The sequence below is a fragment of the Dendrobates tinctorius genome, unplaced genomic scaffold, assembly GCF_039654945.1.
Source record: "Dendrobates tinctorius isolate UK_male_01 unplaced genomic scaffold, ASM3965494v1 ptg000152l, whole genome shotgun sequence".
In the NCBI taxonomy this organism is placed as follows: Eukaryota; Metazoa; Chordata; class Amphibia; order Anura; family Dendrobatidae; genus Dendrobates; species Dendrobates tinctorius.
In genome coordinates this window covers 5,013,282-5,029,330 of record NW_027361819.1, presented here as the reverse complement: position 1 = coordinate 5,029,330, position 16,049 = coordinate 5,013,282, and the positions used below count along the sequence as shown (strand labels likewise).

The following is a 16,049-nucleotide window of genomic DNA, read 5'->3' as shown; positions in this document are numbered from 1 at the left end:
TACATGAACAGCTCCCCTCACTGCACTTCCCATGATTCCTCGCTATACTACTGCCCCTTCACACGGGGTGACGTGGCCGCGGCGCACGCCGGGAGTTGTAGTTCGCGCGCTGGTCGCGGAGGCCGCGAGAGAACAACAACAGAGGTGAGGAGCGGACACCGGAGAGGTGAGCGGGGCGCATATGTGTGTGGAGAGCAGTGGGAGAGGAGGAGGAGGACGGCTGTGTATACGGGGGGGTGGGAGAGGAGGAGGAGGAGGAGGACGGCTGTGTATACGGGGGGGGTGGGAGAGGAGGAGGAGGACGGCTGTGTATACGGGGGGGTGGGAGAGGAGGAGGACGGCTGTGTATACGGGGGGGTGGGAGAGGAGGAGGAGGACGGCTGTGTATACGGGGGGGTGGGAGAGGAAGAGGAGGAGGAGGATGGCTGTGTATACGGGGGGGTGGGAGAGGAGGAGGACGGCTGTGTGTATGGGGGGTGGGAGAGGAGGAGGACGGCTGTGTATACGGGGGGGTGGGAGAGGAGGACGGCTGTGTATAGGGGGGGGGGTGGGAGAGGAGGAGGAGGACGGCTGTGTATAGGGGGGGGGGGTGGGAGAGGAGGAGGAGGACGGCTGTGTATAGGGGGGGTGGGAGAGGAGGAGGGGGACGGCTGTGTATACGGGGGGGTGGGAGAGGAGGACGGCTGTGTATACGGGGGGGTGGGAGAGGAGGAGGACGGCTGTGTTTCCGGGGGGGTGGGAGAGGAGGAGGACGGCTGTGTATGGGGGGGTGGGAGAGGAGGAGGACGGCTGTGTATATGGGGGGGTGGGAGAGGAGGAGGACGGCTGTGTGTATGGGGGCGAGGAGGAGGAGGAGGATGGCTGTGTGTATGGGGGAGAGGAGGAGGAGGAGGAGGATGGCTGTGTGTATGGGGGAGAGGAGGAGGAGGAGGAGGAGGATGGCTGTGTGTATGGGGGAGAGGAGGAGGAGGAGGAGGATGGCTGTGTGTATGGGGGAGAGGAGGAGGAGGAGGAGGATGGCTGTGTGTATGGGGGAGAGGAGGAGGAGGAGGAGGAGGATGGCTGTGTGTATGGGGGAGAGGAGGAGGAGGAGGAGGATGGCTGTGTGTATGGGGGAGAGGAGGAGGAGGAGGAGGATGGCTGTGTGTATGGGGGAGAGGAGGAGGATGGCTGTGTGTATGGGGGAGAGGAGGAGGAGGAGGAGGATGGCTGTGTGTATGGGGGAGAGGAGGAGGAGGAGGAGGATGGCTGTGTGTATGGGGGAGAGGAGGAGGAGGAGGAGGATGGCTGTGTGTATGGGGGAGAGGAGGAGGAGGATGGCTGTGTGTATGGGGGAGAGGAGGAGGAGGATGGCTGTGTGTATGGGGGAGAGGAGGAGGAGGATGGCTGTGTGTATGGGGGAGAGGAGGAGGAGGATGGCTGTGTGTATGGGGGAGAGGAGGAGGAGGATGGCTGTGTGTATGGGGGAGAGGAGGAGGAGGATGGCTGTGTGTATGGGGGAGAGGAGGAGGAGGAGGAGGAGGATGGCTGTGTGTATGGGGGAGAGGAGGAGGAGGAGGATGGCTGTGTGTATGGGGGAGAGGAGGAGGAGGAGGATGGCTGTGTGTATGGGGGAGAGGAGGAGGAGGATGGCTGTGTGTATGGGGGAGAGGAGGAGGAGGATGGCTGTGTGTATGGGGGAGAGGAGGAGGAGGATGGCTGTGTGTATGGGGGAGAGGAGGAGGAGGATGGCTGTGTGTATGGGGGAGAGGAGGAGGAGGATGGCTGTGTGTATGGGGGAGAGGAGGAGGAGGATGGCTGTGTGTATGGGGGAGAGGAGGAGGAGGATGGCTGTGTGTATGGGGGAGAGGAGGAGGAGGATGGCTGTGTGTATGGGGGAGAGGAGGAGGAGGATGGCTGTGTGTATGGGGGAGAGGAGGAGGAGGAGGAGGATGGCTGTGTGTATGGGGGAGAGGAGGAGGAGGATGGCTGTGTGTATGGGGGAGAGGAGGAGGAGGAGGATGGCTGTGTGTATGGGGGAGAGGAGGAGGAGGAGGAGGAGGATGGCTGTGTGTATGGGGGAGAGGAGGAGGAGGAGGAGGATGGCTGTGTGTATGGGGGAGAGGAGGAGGAGGAGGAGGAGGAGGATGGCTGTGTGTATGGGGGAGAGGAGGAGGAGGAGGATGGCTGTGTGTATGGGGGAGAGGAGGAGGAGGAGGAGGATGGCTGTGTGTATGGGGGCGAGGAGGAGGAGGAGGAGGATGGCTGTGTGTATGGGGGGTGGGAGAGGAGGAGGACGGCTGTGTATACGGGGGGGTGGGAGAGGAGGAGGAGGACGGCTGTGTATACGGGGGGGTGGGAGAGGAGGACGGCTGTGTATACGGGGGGGTGGGAGAGGAGGACGGCTGTGTATACGGGGGGGTGGGAGAGGAGGACGGCTGTGTATACGGGGGGGGTGGGAGAGGAGGAGGACGGCTGGCTGTGTGTATGGGGGGGTGGGAGAGGAGGAGGAGGAGGATGGCTGTGTGTATGGGGGGGTGGGAGAGGAGGAGGATGGCTGTGTGTATGGGGGGGAGGAGGATGATGGCTGTGAATGGGGGGTGGGGGAGGAGGAGGAGGATGGCTGTGTGTATGGGGGAGAGGAGGAGGAGGAGGATGGCTGTGTGTATGGGGGAGAGGAGGAGGAGGAGGATGGCTGTGTGTATGGGGGAGAGGAGGAGGAGGAGGATGGCTGTGTGTATGGGGGAGAGGAGGAGGAGGAGGATGGCTGTGTGTATGGGGGAGAGGAGGAGGAGGAGGATGGCTGTGTGTATGGGGGAGAGGAGGAGGAGGAGGATGGCTGTGTGTATGGGGGAGAGGAGGAGGAGGATGGCTGTGTGTATGGGGGAGAGGAGGAGGAGGAGGAGGATGGCTGTGTGTATGGGGGAGAGGAGGAGGAGGAGGAGGAGGAGGAGGATGGCTGTGTGTATGGGGGAGAGGAGGAGGAGGAGGAGGAGGAGGAGGATGGCTGTGTGTATGGGGGAGAGGAGGAGGATGGCTGTGTGTATGGGGGAGAGGAGGAGGATGGCTGTGTGTATGGGGGAGAGGAGGAGGAGGAGGATGGCTGTGTGTATGGGGGAGAGGAGGAGGAGGAGGAGGATGGCTGTGTGTATGGGGGAGAGGAGGAGGAGGAGGAGGAGGATGGCTGTGTGTATGGGGGAGAGGAGGAGGAGGAGGAGGAGGATGGCTGTGTGTATGGGGGAGAGGAGGAGGAGGAGGAGGAGGATGGCTGTGTGTATGGGGGAGAGGAGGAGGAGGAGGATGGCTGTGTGTATGGGGGAGAGGAGGAGGAGGAGGAGGACTGTGTGTATGGGGGAGAGGAGGAGGAGGAGGAGGACTGTGTGTATGGGGGAGAGGAGGAGGAGGAGGAGGAGGATGGCTGTGTGTATGGGGGAGAGGAGGAGGAGGAGGAGGAGGATGGCTGTGTGTATGGGGGGGTGGGAGAGGAGGAGGAGGAGGATGGCTGTGTGTATGGGGGGGTGGGAGAGGAGGAGGAGGAGGGGGGTGGGAGAGGAGGAGGAGGATGGCTGTGTGTATGGGGGGGTGGGAGAGGAGGAGGAGGATGGCTGTGTGTATGGGGGGGTGGGAGAGGAGGAGGACAGCTGTGTATATGGGGGGGGTATGCTCACAGCTCCTGAACACTGCCTGCAGGTTGCACTTTCTGTGAGCCACCCGCTCTGGGGTCACGTGCTGACGGTCTGCACATGCCCAGTGTTCCCTGGAGTGTAACCCTCTCCTGTCTGAGGCGTGTGACCGGGGGCAGTGATGTTTACTGTGATTTGGTCTGGTGTGTTGCAATGCTGGGGCCGGCGGGGCGGGTTGTGTTCTCGTGGGCGTCTGCACCCGCCCCGGCCTGCCTCCCAGGTCACCCGAGGACTGTATTTTCCACACCTTGCCCCCATCCTGGTCCTCTTGGTTGGTCAGAGTCTTGTCATAACTTGTTGGGGTTGTCAGCGCATTAACCCCTTGTGTGCTGCTGTTTTTGCTCTCCCGCAGACGGCACAACGTGCTCCTTCTGGTGCAGGTTTCTACTTATCAGGGTGAGTGACTCTAGGGGGTTTTATGTGGGACCTTCTGCATTTTGAGGTATTATACACCCTTCTCTGTGTGTGGAGACCCTGCTGATCGCGTCGTGACCCATCTGCCAGGGCAGGAATTGGGTCGGATTGGTTTAGTTGTCTGTGTAACCTTGAGGTGGCTTTCTGCTTGTGTGGCAGCTGTGAACCCCGGGCAGACAAACACTGCGGTCAGACATTCCAGCGTTCTACGGGGTAGAACATTTACTAATCACTGTGGAAACTGCTTCTCCACTGTCCTGTCTGCTCCTCCTTTCCTCCACGCTAATATATCACTCCTATAGATCTTATGGTAGAGATCAGATTCCTCCAAAACATCTGTCGCCCGGCAGCCGTTAGATGCAGATGTCCACCTTCTCCGTGACATCGCTGCACACGATGGCGGCTTTTACCCTGAAGTTGTAGGATCCCTAAAAGGCTGCATGGAGTCTGCAGGGATGGATTAGTCGCCTCTTTCCCCTGTTGGCGGTTGTCCTATGCAAGCCATGGGCCAGACATGACTAGTCGCGCCTCGATGCTCTGGATACTTATTCTGCGATTGTAGTGAGAATTCAGTCGCTTCCTGCACCATTACTTTGAGTTTTGATGACGCGTGAGCCATTGACTTGACCGCTGGTGATCCCGTTATTCTGGATTAGTGGTCGTGGAAGGGCAGGCTGTCCATCCGTGGTCCTGCTCTGTATCTGTTCTATCACGTGACCTTTCTCTCATCACTGACCACCAATCATCTCCCTTCCTCCCTGTAGATGGCTATTGGTCCCATGACCTGAGCGGCTTCCAAATAATTCGGGTAAGACTTGTATGTCACGTACATTCCTCTAGTCACATCCATACCTGCTGTCACTAAACTGTATATGTAGTAGAGTATTGTTCTTGTGTAGAGGATCTCCCGCAGAGCTCAGCGACTTGTTGCTAGATGCAGATTGGGTTGTGACTGGAGTAGACCTTGCTTCTTTTTGTTCTGCAGGTTGTGACGCGTGCCAGCTGCTTGGACGCAGAGTCTCCACGAACCCAGTGACTTGGTCTGTGCCGCAGGACCACTAAAGGCCGTCAAGATGCTGCGTAAGACTGTGTCCGAGGTGTTGTCGAAGGGAGCGTTGAACCCCCCTCTACGTCTGTCCTCCATGTTATTGCGATCCGGCTCCACATCTGCCACAGATCAGAGCTACACGGAGCAGGCGAGAGAGCGCTCCAAGACCGTCACCTCCTTCTACAATCAGGCCAGCATCGACATGGCGTCAGAGAAGGTGAGGAAACCGGCCCCAGCTCCCGGGCACTGTGGTTGATATATTCCTTGGTGATGGTCATGGGATGGGTCCTGAAACTGTCCGTCAATACCTACCCTCAGCCAAGTAGTAAGAATGGCTACAACGTTCTGGTAGCCTTTACTCGGTCCATTGTAAAGCTAGTGGGCCACCTCTTGTACTGAAGGACCTTGGTTCACCCTGCTGTTGGTTTCATAGCCCCTGGAGCTATACATTTCTGCACCATTAGAATGGTTGGTAAAATGGACAATTCCTTTAATACATGTAGTAATAACGCTTGGAGGACATTGGCTTTAAAGGGAAGGTGCCATGTTTTTTCATAATTTAATGTAAAAAAGATATTGTCCCCTAAGCTTGACTCAGTGGTGTGTATGGATTGTTTTTTGTACGGTATTAATGCAGCCACTGGGGGCTGCCATCTTACCTCTCTGGCTGCTGAACGACACTTTCCATGCTTATTTACGGCAGGCCCTGGCCATAAGACATAACGGTCGGCTCCCGACCCTATCTCTTTCATTGCATCAGGAGTTAACTGGGCACGCCTCTGTGGGCAGCTCAATTCACAGCTGTAGGTGTGGCCAGGCGCCATCTTATTAGAGCCCAGTGCGTTCCTTTTAGCTCCATTTACACTCCATTGCAAGCCCTGGATGCTGTACTGTTCCAGCATAACGGCTTGGATGTTCACTCTGCACTTACCAGCTGCAGGAGAGGAACCAGGACGAGCTCCTGGAGACCGAGCTGCGCTTTCCAAAACACCCGACCAGGTGCTGCCCCTGCTCTTGCAAAACTTAGGAGGAGCTGCTCCCTGCTGTTTCAAAACATTTGGCCATCTGCTGGACATCTAATCCTCTCCTGTGTGATACTGATTGCTGAGCTGTGTATCTAATCCTCTCCTGTGTGATACTGTCTGCTGAGCTGTGTATCTAATCCTCTCCTGTGTGATACTGTCTGCTGATCCGTGTATCTAATCCTATCCTGTGTGATACTGACTGCTGAGCCATGTGTCTAATCCTATCCTGTGTGATACTGACTGCTGAACCATGTGTCTAATCCTCTCCTGTGTGATAGTCTGCTGAGCCGTGTATCTAATCCTATCCCGTGTGATAGTCTGCTGAGCCGTGTATCTAATCCTATCCCGTGTGATAGTCTGCTGAGCCGTGTATCTAATCCTATCCCGTGTGATAGTCTGCTGAGCCGTGTATCTAATCCTATCCCGTGTGATAGTCTGCTGAGCCGTGTATCTAATCCTATCCTGTGTGATACAGTCTGCAGAGCCGTGTATCTAATCCTATCCCGTGTGATACTGCTCTCCTGAAATACTCTGTGCTGCTGTCACCCTGCTGGATTTATGTGTGAACTACATGGTGGTATTGTGTATGAACTATATGGCGGTATTATGTGTGAAGTATATGGTGGTATTATGTGAGAACACTATGGCAGTATTATCTGCTAAAAGGGGACCCATTCTAGGGTGGTTCTGGCTGAGCACCTGCACACGGGTCAGGGGTAATAGTTAGGTGCAGTCAGGGGAGGGCTGGTGAGGCAGCTGAAGAGAGGGGTCTCATTTTTATCGCTACTGAATGGCTCCATTTCCCCCCATCCTGCTTCCCAGCGTCACCCCAGACTGTGCCTAACGCCTCGCTTTCACACATCGCCAGGACAGGATCTGAGGAGGGGAATGGGGTCTTTGCATGCAAAGTCTGGATCAGAACAGGCCATCAATCAGCAGAAATGTTTCCTGGATTTCTGTGGTGCTGTCACCCTGCTCCTCCCCATATATCTCCCTCTGTGCCCACCATAGACCAGCACACTGCTCTCCTGAAATACTCTGTGCTGCTGTCACCCTGCTCCCAGAATCCTTGCTGCCTGCCATGCTCAGTGACCAAAGACCCCATTTCTCTCCTCAGATCCCGTCCTGGCGATGTGTGAAAGCGAGGCGACAGGAGCCTGATGTATGGTGGAAGGAGCAGGGTGACAGCAGCACAGAGTATTTTAGGAGTGCAGTGTGCTGGTCTATGGGGGGCACCCTGTTCGTTGCCAGGGATTGTACATAGAGTGCTGTGTTTTATACACATGGATGGACTGTCTGCTCCACAGAAATCCAGGACACATTTCTGCAGATTGATGACCTGTCCTGATCCAGACTTCGCATGCAAAGACAGTCAGTAACTTTGCAGGCCCCATCAAAATGGCTGCTCACTGTGTTCCTAGATGTCATCCTCTCTTTTAACTTAGCAAACACCCAGAAGGGGAGGAGAGGAGTGACACCACACCCATGTCAGCAGATTCTGCCCATAATTACTGCAGGGCAGTAATGTGAGCTAGTTGTACACTAGGTTTTTGTGCCAAATTTCGGTAGCTGCTCCCCCTAGTGTTAAATGGAAATGCCAAACTTTTTAAAATTATTTTTCATATTTTGCAAAATTAAAAACAAATGATGATAATTTAAGAAAATGTAAACATTAATTCTTTACATTTTTTCAATTGCTGAAAAAAAATTTTTTGGATGGCACCTTCCCTTTAAAGGACTTATGTGATATTTGGACATGGCTGCACCTGTCCAGTTTTGCTGCTCGGTTGTCGACAGCCCTGTTGAACTGATCTTGGGCTCCTCGCTTCTGGATTTGTCTGTGGAAACTAGAGGTGCTGTACTATAGATCTGACTTGTTTTATTTTTTTTGCCCCCTGTCTGCAGCCCTCAGTGCGTCTCACCCCGACAACTATGCTGTACTCGGGACGATCACAGGATGGCAGCCACATCCTGGTAAGACTCCTTTTTGGGTGAACTTTGCACAGGACTGCAGGTGTCACATACAAATATAATCATTGCCTCTTTATCATCCTCCGTAGAAAAGTGCCAGATATCTGCACAAGGAGCTGCCGGTCCGCATCGCTCACCGGATCAAGAGTTTCCGCAACCTCCCGTTCATCATCGGCTGTAACCCCATCATTCTCCATGTGGTGGGCACTCCCGTCAGTAATCATCCTCCGTCATCTCTGGGCTCGACGTCTAATGTCCCTCTTTCTGTCTTTCAGCATGAGCTTTACATCCGTGCCTTCCTGAAGCTTAGCGAGTTCCCTGCGGTAAGTTACCGGCCACATCAGGCCACTTTTCTCGGGCAGCGTCTCACACATCCAGTGTCTTTCTATCTTGTGTTGCAGATTGCAGACCATGAGACGGAAATTCGGTACTGTAAACTCCTCCGACAGCTGCTCGACGACCACAAGGACGTAGTCACTCATCTGGCCGAGGGCATGAGGGAAAGCCGGAGGCATATTCAGGTAGGGATTGTATGAAGTACAACCTTGGGAAGCGGAGAACTAGATGATGAACCGGGAGAGGATGGCATCCAGAATATTGAGAAGGGGGGGAAAGAGTACTCAACCATAACCTCATCCATGACAAGTTCACAATTTTCACATGTTTTCCTGCAGGATGAGCAGATCATCCGAAACTTCCTGGATAAAACGCTAACATCGCGACTAGGTATAAGGATGCTGGCAACCCACCACCTGTCCCTGCACGAGGAACGGGTAAGTACACGTCTACATCATGTAATAAAGATGACACGTTACTGCTGTGCAGACCCCGGAGACAATGGGAGGGCTGGAAACGGGAATGTTGTGAGACGTTGGCTCTGAAGCAGCAGAATGAGTGCAGCTCTGGAGTAGAATACAGGATGTAACTCTATACATTAGATTACTGATTCTGGGTTACGTCCTGTGTTATGAGCACTCTATTCTGCTGGTAGAGTCAAAGAACCAGATGTTGTCTATACCTTCGACTTGTTTTGATTGAGCAGACTTCTCAATGTAGCTTAAATTTTTTTTTTTGTTTTTTTTTTTATACTTTAGCCGGATTTTGTTGGTATAATTTGCACCCGTTTATCACCGAAGAAGATAATTGAGAAGTGGGTGGATTTTGCCCGGTAAGATCTGTGTTTTGCTCATGGTTTGTGTATCTGTGGGGTTTTTTAATTTTTTTTCTTATCATAACTCTTGCTCTGCTCCTTCCAGACGCCTCTGTGAACACAAGTACGGTAACGCCCCACGGGTGCGAATTAATGGTCACGTGGCCGCCCGCTTCCCCTTCATTCCAATGCCCTTGGATTATATCCTCCCAGAACTGCTGAAGAACTCTATGCGGTAGGTAGTGTGGCACTGTAGGCCGAGGTTGGGAAATCCTCAACACTTGCACATCGGTCATCAGCACAGGTCCCTTTGTGCTCCGTGATGCGACTGTTGATCGCACTGATGTCTTTGGTACAGAAGCCATACAGTGCGATCAGATGGAGACTGATTACACTTTTGGGCTCCCTGGTTCAGCATCTTAATCCTTTGTGCCACTGTCAATAGCAATGATGACACACAAGGCGTTTCTCAAAGGAAGAGCGCTCGTTCTGTAAACCCACCTGAAGCCATGCAGTACAACACTGGGATCTCGGTGGCTTGGTATAGAAAGCACTAATAATTGAGATCCACCAGAGTTGGTTCCTGAGGGTAACCTCTTACATGATGGCATAATGCACTGCAATGTGAGTACAGTGCAGCATTATTGCCCATGCATCATAAGATCACGTGTTCAAGTCCCATTGTAATTGCAAAATTTGAAAGAAACGGATGGCACTCACCGGTTAATAAAAAAAAAAAAAAACTTCTTTATTCCAATACTTTTAAAACATCGGTGATGGGAGCAGGAGTGGAATGGATGACAACCACACTGTGACCAGTAGAAGCGCCACTGCAGCGCGAAACTGTTGTCCACTCCACTCCTCCCATCCTCCCGACGCCGATGTTTTAAAGTATTGGAATAAAGTTTATCTTGCACAGTAGTCATTACAAGAGAAATATAAAGGGGTTATTATTCCATCTTTAACTGTCAATGTTTTTCTTTACGGTCAGGGCCACCATGGAGTGTCACATTGAGACTCCCTACAATGTCCCGGACATCTCCATCACCATTGCAAATAATGACATCGACCTGATCATCCGGTGAGTTATTACTGTCCTTGGAGGTTAATACTTGAGGTCTCTGTAAAGCTTACAGCCTATGCTCGTTTCTTTCCGCAGGATCTCTGACAGAGGCGGTGGCATTTCTCATGAGCACTTGGAGAAAGTTATGAATTACCACTTCACCACCGCAGAGGCCAGCAACCAGGATCCCAGGATCAACCCCATTTTTGGAAACATGCTTGAAATGGTGAACAGTGGCCATTCTGTACCTATGCATGGGTAAGAGGAGCTTGGGGTGTGTAGGATCACTACCTGTAGCATTAGAGTAATGCTGGTCAGGTGCTTATGGATCCAGCCCTATAACAAGGAAAATCTGTCTGTGATGGTAAAAAGTGTGTGGAAGGAGGAATCGTGATATGTTCCAAATATTTTGGTAGTTGGATTGTGCGAATAAAAGTTTTGCTAGTATCCAGCCCAAGTACCATGAGGGAGAGAGGGTGACTCTATGTACCAAGAGATTAGAGGGTGAAATTGGCTGCGGCAGAAGGAAGGGGCTACAGCTGGCAACATTAAGGGATCTTACAAACCACAATCTAGTCTGTGATGTAACCTTATTGCTCCTGTTATAAAAGGAGGGAGCAATTGCTCAGGAAGGGCTAACTAGCCTAGTCCAGGGGGCAGGCTGGTCTGGACTTAATGTGGTCTCCTCCTGTTTCAGGTTTGGCTTTGGTCTCCCCACATCCCGTGCCTACGCAGAGTACCTCGGTGGGTCGCTCTGCGTTCAGTCTCTTCAGGGCATCGGCACGGATGTGTACCTCCGCATCAGACACATTGACGGGAAGGAGGAGAGCTTCCGTATATAACGGTGGGATACTCAACGGGCTAAGCCTTTTCCAAGCTCCTCGCCACAGCAGACTGGGTTACGTTGCGTTCTGTCTGAGATTTTACCTTATATTCGCCCTGACTAAATCTTCACGAAGCCTCAGCCAGGACTTCAGTGACCTCCATGGACGTCTGGAAGTGCCCAAGCCAAAAAGCCTTGTCTTCTGAGGTTCGCTGCTTGCTGTCCTGTACATGGAGCTGGTGCCGGTGGCTGCTGATTACGCCTGAATGGACCTTCAGTGCTGGCATTGCATCCATCTGGCTGATCCTTGGGATGTTTGGTTACAACTAAGGTTTATAGGGGTCTTGAGATTCAATTTTATGATTAAGGGACCACAGACTTTGAGATTAATCCTGAGTGTCCAAGACATTGGGCGGATCTCCTCCTAGCTTGAGATCTGTGATTGGGATCCTCTGTTCACCTGCAGTGGATTCTCCTGGAGCTTTATCTGAGGTCATTGCTGCTAATGACCAGTAAATGGCCACTTCCCCTCCTGTCGACCTGGTGGTCCTTGAGCCACACAGTTGCCTGTGGACATTGTGTGTCCCATGATGTGGTACACCAGCATATAGAGGAACATATAGCACTTATACCAGTTGTCCAGGTATCTGTTTTGCAGTAGCCAGAACCTGTCAACAATCTGCAATTATTGTCTTTCATATTTATGGGGGAAGAAAATAACAAAGTATGTTGAGTGATGTGTGGGGGTTTTGTTCTTATATTCTGTGGCATTTGTCCTCGCTGAGTGTTACAATCAATCTCATTGGGCTTTGGGTTGGGTGAGAACCGCTGGTGCCACACGTTACCTGCTGGAGTCTCGGGGTGCTTAGACTGTGTCACCGGAGTTTCATCCTTACCGATTTTTCAGAGAAATCTGAACAGTGTCTCCTGCGACAATCATAGATTGATGGGAAACGGACGGACTAAAAGCACCTGGAAGAAATGCACTTGTGTTTGGGGGGATGATGGGGACGAGCGCTGAGTGCGACATGTTGTGATCAGTGTCCTTGTTTATAACTTATGCACTCTCCCCAGAGGCGGCTCCTGCTCCCCACCGGCCCTTGCAGTAATGCCGGAGATTATTTTTCAGTGGAAAATGGTGGTTTCATTAAATAAAAAAAGCTCAGGCACAAACCAAATGATCCTGGGGGCTTCTCAAGGTGTCTGTGGTTTTTTGTTGCTTGCAGCTCAATGTTTACTAGAAAATTCACAAATATATTGTACACGGGGGCAGTATTCTAGTAAGTATGGTCTTACCCTTAGATCTCTCTTTTCTTGGTTGTGTATGTGTACACTTTGCAGATCCGCAGCAGATCTGCAAGTGATGTACAGTACCATGTTAACGTAGGTAAGACAGAAACCGCTGTGCACATGCTGCAGAAAACTCAGCGTGGAAACACAGCAGTTTCTCTTCCGCAGCATGTCAATTCTTTGTGCGGATTCCAGCGTTTTTACACCCATTCCATTATAGGAATCTGTAGGTGTAAAAATGCAGAAAAAAAAACTAGACATCCGCAGGTAAAACACGGGTCTTTACCTGCAGAAAAATCCGCACACGAATGCGCATTATGTACACATACCCTTAAAACGCTGCGGATCCACATCGCAATGTGTGCACATAGCCTTAAAATATTTTATTGGTACTTCAGAAAACCAGAGAAGATTAAAACCATTTAAAGTCATAATTATATACAATACCCCCCCCCCCCCCCCCCAATAAAGCTGTAGCCATATCTCAATTGACACCATAAGGCTATGTGCACACGTTGTGTTTTTTTAGCGTTTCCCGCTGCAAAAATACTAATAAAACTCATCCCATACAATTCTATGAAACTCTGCATTGCTGCGGAATCACATAGCTGAAAAATACGCAGCATGTTCATAATTTGTGCGGAATCGCGGCGACACCGCACCCATAGGAATGCATTGAAACGTTCACTTTACGCATGTGGTTATGCCAACCTTGTGTAAAGTGAGCACTTCATGTGCGGATGGTACCCAGGGTTTGGAGGAGAGGAGACTGTCCTCCAGGCCCTGGGTACCAGATTCCTGTAATAAATAGAATTAAAATAAAAAAATCTGGATATATTCACCCTCTGCTGCCAGCATCTTCCGGTCCCAGTGATGCTCTGCGCCAATCACCTGAGATGATGTCGTGGTCTCGTGAGCGTGACGTCACAAAGGTCCTTCGCGCAAAGCATCACTGGGACCGGAATGTACCGGGAGCGCCACTGAGGAGATCGGGGGGCCATCGGAAGGTGAGAATAACTAACTTATTTTTTTTATTAGGATGTTAAATTATTTTTTACTATTGATGTTGCATAGGCAGCATCAATAGAAGCACTATGCTTGTGTGACCAACCTGACAATCCCCTTTCCAAGTGATGCTTGAAAGCGCAAGCATTCTGGAAGCTAAAAAATTGTTGGTACCCCTCGTTTGGTGACAGAAATAACTTGAATCTGACAAAAGTAATACATTTTAAAAAAAATCAATGAACATCAAAGTCAGACATTACTTTTCAGCCATGCGTCCACAGCATTTAAAAAAAATAAAATAAATCTCATGAAATCGACCTGGACAGAAATGATGGTTCCCCTGAAAATGTGACAACGGGACATGTTACATCATGGTGTGTCCACTAATTATCATCACAGGTGTCTACAGTCCTGGAGTCAGTGAGCGGCCGGTATAGAGGCTGCAGATACTCACTGTGCTGTGTGGTGACATGGTGTGTATCACACTCAGCATGGACCAGAGGAAGCGAAGGAAAGAGTTGTCTCAGGAGAATAGAAAGAAAATTATAGACAAACATGTTACAGGTAAAAGTTATCAGACCATCTCCAAGCAGCTCGATGTTCCTGTGACTACAATGTGGGAACTACCGTACTCAGATTAGCAAATCTAGGATTATTTAGTCTAGAAAAAAGATGACTGAGGGGCGATCTAATAATGTCAGTTTTATGCCCATCCTTACTCTGATAGAAAATATTCATATTTTAGAGAACAGCAGAACTCAATAATTGGGCTTCCCAACATTGGACTGAAACATGAATAGTTAGAACACTTTGTTCCTTCAGTTGAAAGTTTGGTCTGTTCTGTCCACCACAGGAAGTCTTCCGAGTAAGGGAACAGATTTTTGTTCCTAAGGAGAACCTGGTGGATCCCAGTCCTACACCCAACATTGCCAGCACCAGATCCTGGAAATGTGAGTGATCATCAGAGGGAATGTACTGACGGAAGTCGTTAATGGATCCAGGATTGTGGTGGCTGAATGCACTGAGACAGGTGGAGAATCAAAGATGACCGACATTTCCTTCCAGTTAGAAATCTCTTCCTCCAGGAAGAAACAAGGTTTGGTATGAAGAGCCGAATATGAATCCAAGGGATGACTTCCTGGTAGTTGGAGATAAATGGTCTTGAAAAGAAAAATCAAGAGCTTCTGGGAGAAGGGGGGGGGGGAACGGAGACTTTGTGAAGAACTGAAGGTGTATGGGGGGAAGAAGATGATGCAAGCAAATTTAATAATCTAAATAATGAATGACATGTAATTCCCAAAGCCATAAGCTGTTGTGACAACGATGACTACTTTCTTCACTATCCCCGAGATGGTGATTATCTGAAGAAGAGAGACTTGGCTTGGAATAGAAAACATTCCCTTAGACCACAGCAATCCAGAAAAAAAACTGACATGGGACTGTGTAAATGGGCCTGTAAAAAGGTCTAAAACGGACCTCAAGTCCACAGGCTGGCAGATGGCGGTAGCGCAATTATCGCCACATTCTGACAGTCTTCTACCAGAAATCTGTTTTCAGTCCCAGATCAAGTACTTTCCTGGTTGATGATAAAGCAGAGACAGACTTGTTTGGAGGAACCTGTCCAGTTGCCTCCTGGCATTGAAGTTTAGACGTTGTTGGGCCTCAACGCCTCCTCTATGAGGCAACACAAGGTCACAGCCATCTTTTTTAGTCTATAAGATTAGAACATCTGTATTCTGGTTCATACAGGGCAGTGTGACAGCTACTGGAGTTCTTCCACTTCATGAATCAAGAAAGGTCTGGCCAGAATACATCAACAAACGCAAGAAGACTAACCTTATGAGACCATAAGACAATCATGAGACATCTGTTGGACTGAAGATCCCAGCTTTTAAGAAGCAGATCTTCTAAATTGTCGGGACCCAGTAGAGGGCAAGGTCTCCATGAAGATCTTCTCCAGGCAGTCTGTTTCATCCCCATCTTGACAAGCTGCTCTTTTTTGCTTTGAACTTCTGCAACATGGTTTCCATAAAAATCTCAGAACCTAGACCCTCGTCGCGCTCCTTCTACTATCGACTTACAGCAGAGACCGAGGGTCGGACACTTGGTGGCCATCCCACTCTCCGAGGGATTACGAGGGTTGCAAGTATTTTCTTCGTTGGTTCCAGATGGGCTCCCAAGGACTGTTCCATGCTTTGTCCCATTAACGTACGGTACTAAACTAATTATTTCAAAATTATTAAAATGTTTTTTTTTCGCCTAAATCTGTCCAACATGTAATATGTTTTTTATTCCTGAACTTGGATCTCACTATTTGATATCTACCTGTGCTTACACCTAAGGCCTGTTTCTGTCCATCAGTCAAGATCCGCCGTTTTTTTTTCCCATTGAGTTGCATTACCGGCGGAAGAATTACTGCAGTTTTACCTACTAAGTCTCAGGTGCTATTATATTTACACATGGGAGGATTGCAGGCGGTACTTAATATACTATCTGCCCTAAAGTGACTGGCTAATCATTTGCTAGGTAGGCGATCCGAGGACAGAGGTAAAATAAGTACTGCCCTCGAACTCAAAAACAGCAAAATTACATGTAACA

General features: G+C 50.5%; 1 protein-coding gene across 3 annotated transcripts; it reads left to right on the top strand.

The window, feature by feature from the left end:
- Positions 1–12,356, top strand: BCKDK (branched chain keto acid dehydrogenase kinase). 3 transcript variants are annotated; one of them, XM_073547464.1, is made up of 13 exons: positions 1–144; positions 4,841–4,884; positions 5,062–5,341; positions 8,055–8,123; positions 8,210–8,320; positions 8,396–8,443; positions 8,522–8,641; positions 8,795–8,893; positions 9,215–9,288; positions 9,377–9,505; positions 10,262–10,351; positions 10,430–10,591; positions 11,031–12,356. In XM_073547464.1, exons 3-13 carry the CDS (start codon positions 5,150–5,152, stop codon positions 11,173–11,175), a joined length of 1,239 nt encoding a protein of 412 aa, XP_073403565.1. In that variant the 5' UTR covers positions 1–144; positions 4,841–4,884; positions 5,062–5,149; the 3' UTR covers positions 11,176–12,356. The 3 variants fall into 3 exon arrangements, with proteins under 3 accessions (XP_073403565.1, XP_073403567.1, XP_073403568.1); XM_073547466.1 differs by having other exon boundaries at positions 12–166; XM_073547467.1 differs by lacking the exon at positions 1–144 and adding an exon at positions 3,734–4,058.
- The last annotated feature ends 3,693 nt before the right edge of the window (positions 12,357–16,049 follow it).

What these genes read in the sequence shown, in the direction of transcription:
- BCKDK (XM_073547464.1), top strand. Translation starts at nt 5,150, where the DNA reads ATGCTGCGTAAGACTGTGTCCGAGGTGTTGTCGAAGGGAGCGTTGAAC. An exon ending in ACCCCATCATTCTCCATGTG is followed by an intron (nt 8,321 to 8,395) that starts GTGGGCACTCCC and finishes TCTGTCTTTCAG; the next exon opens with CATGAGCTTTACATCCGTGC. An exon ending in AAAGCCGGAGGCATATTCAG is followed by an intron (nt 8,642 to 8,794) that starts GTAGGGATTGTA and finishes GTTTTCCTGCAG; the next exon opens with GATGAGCAGATCATCCGAAA.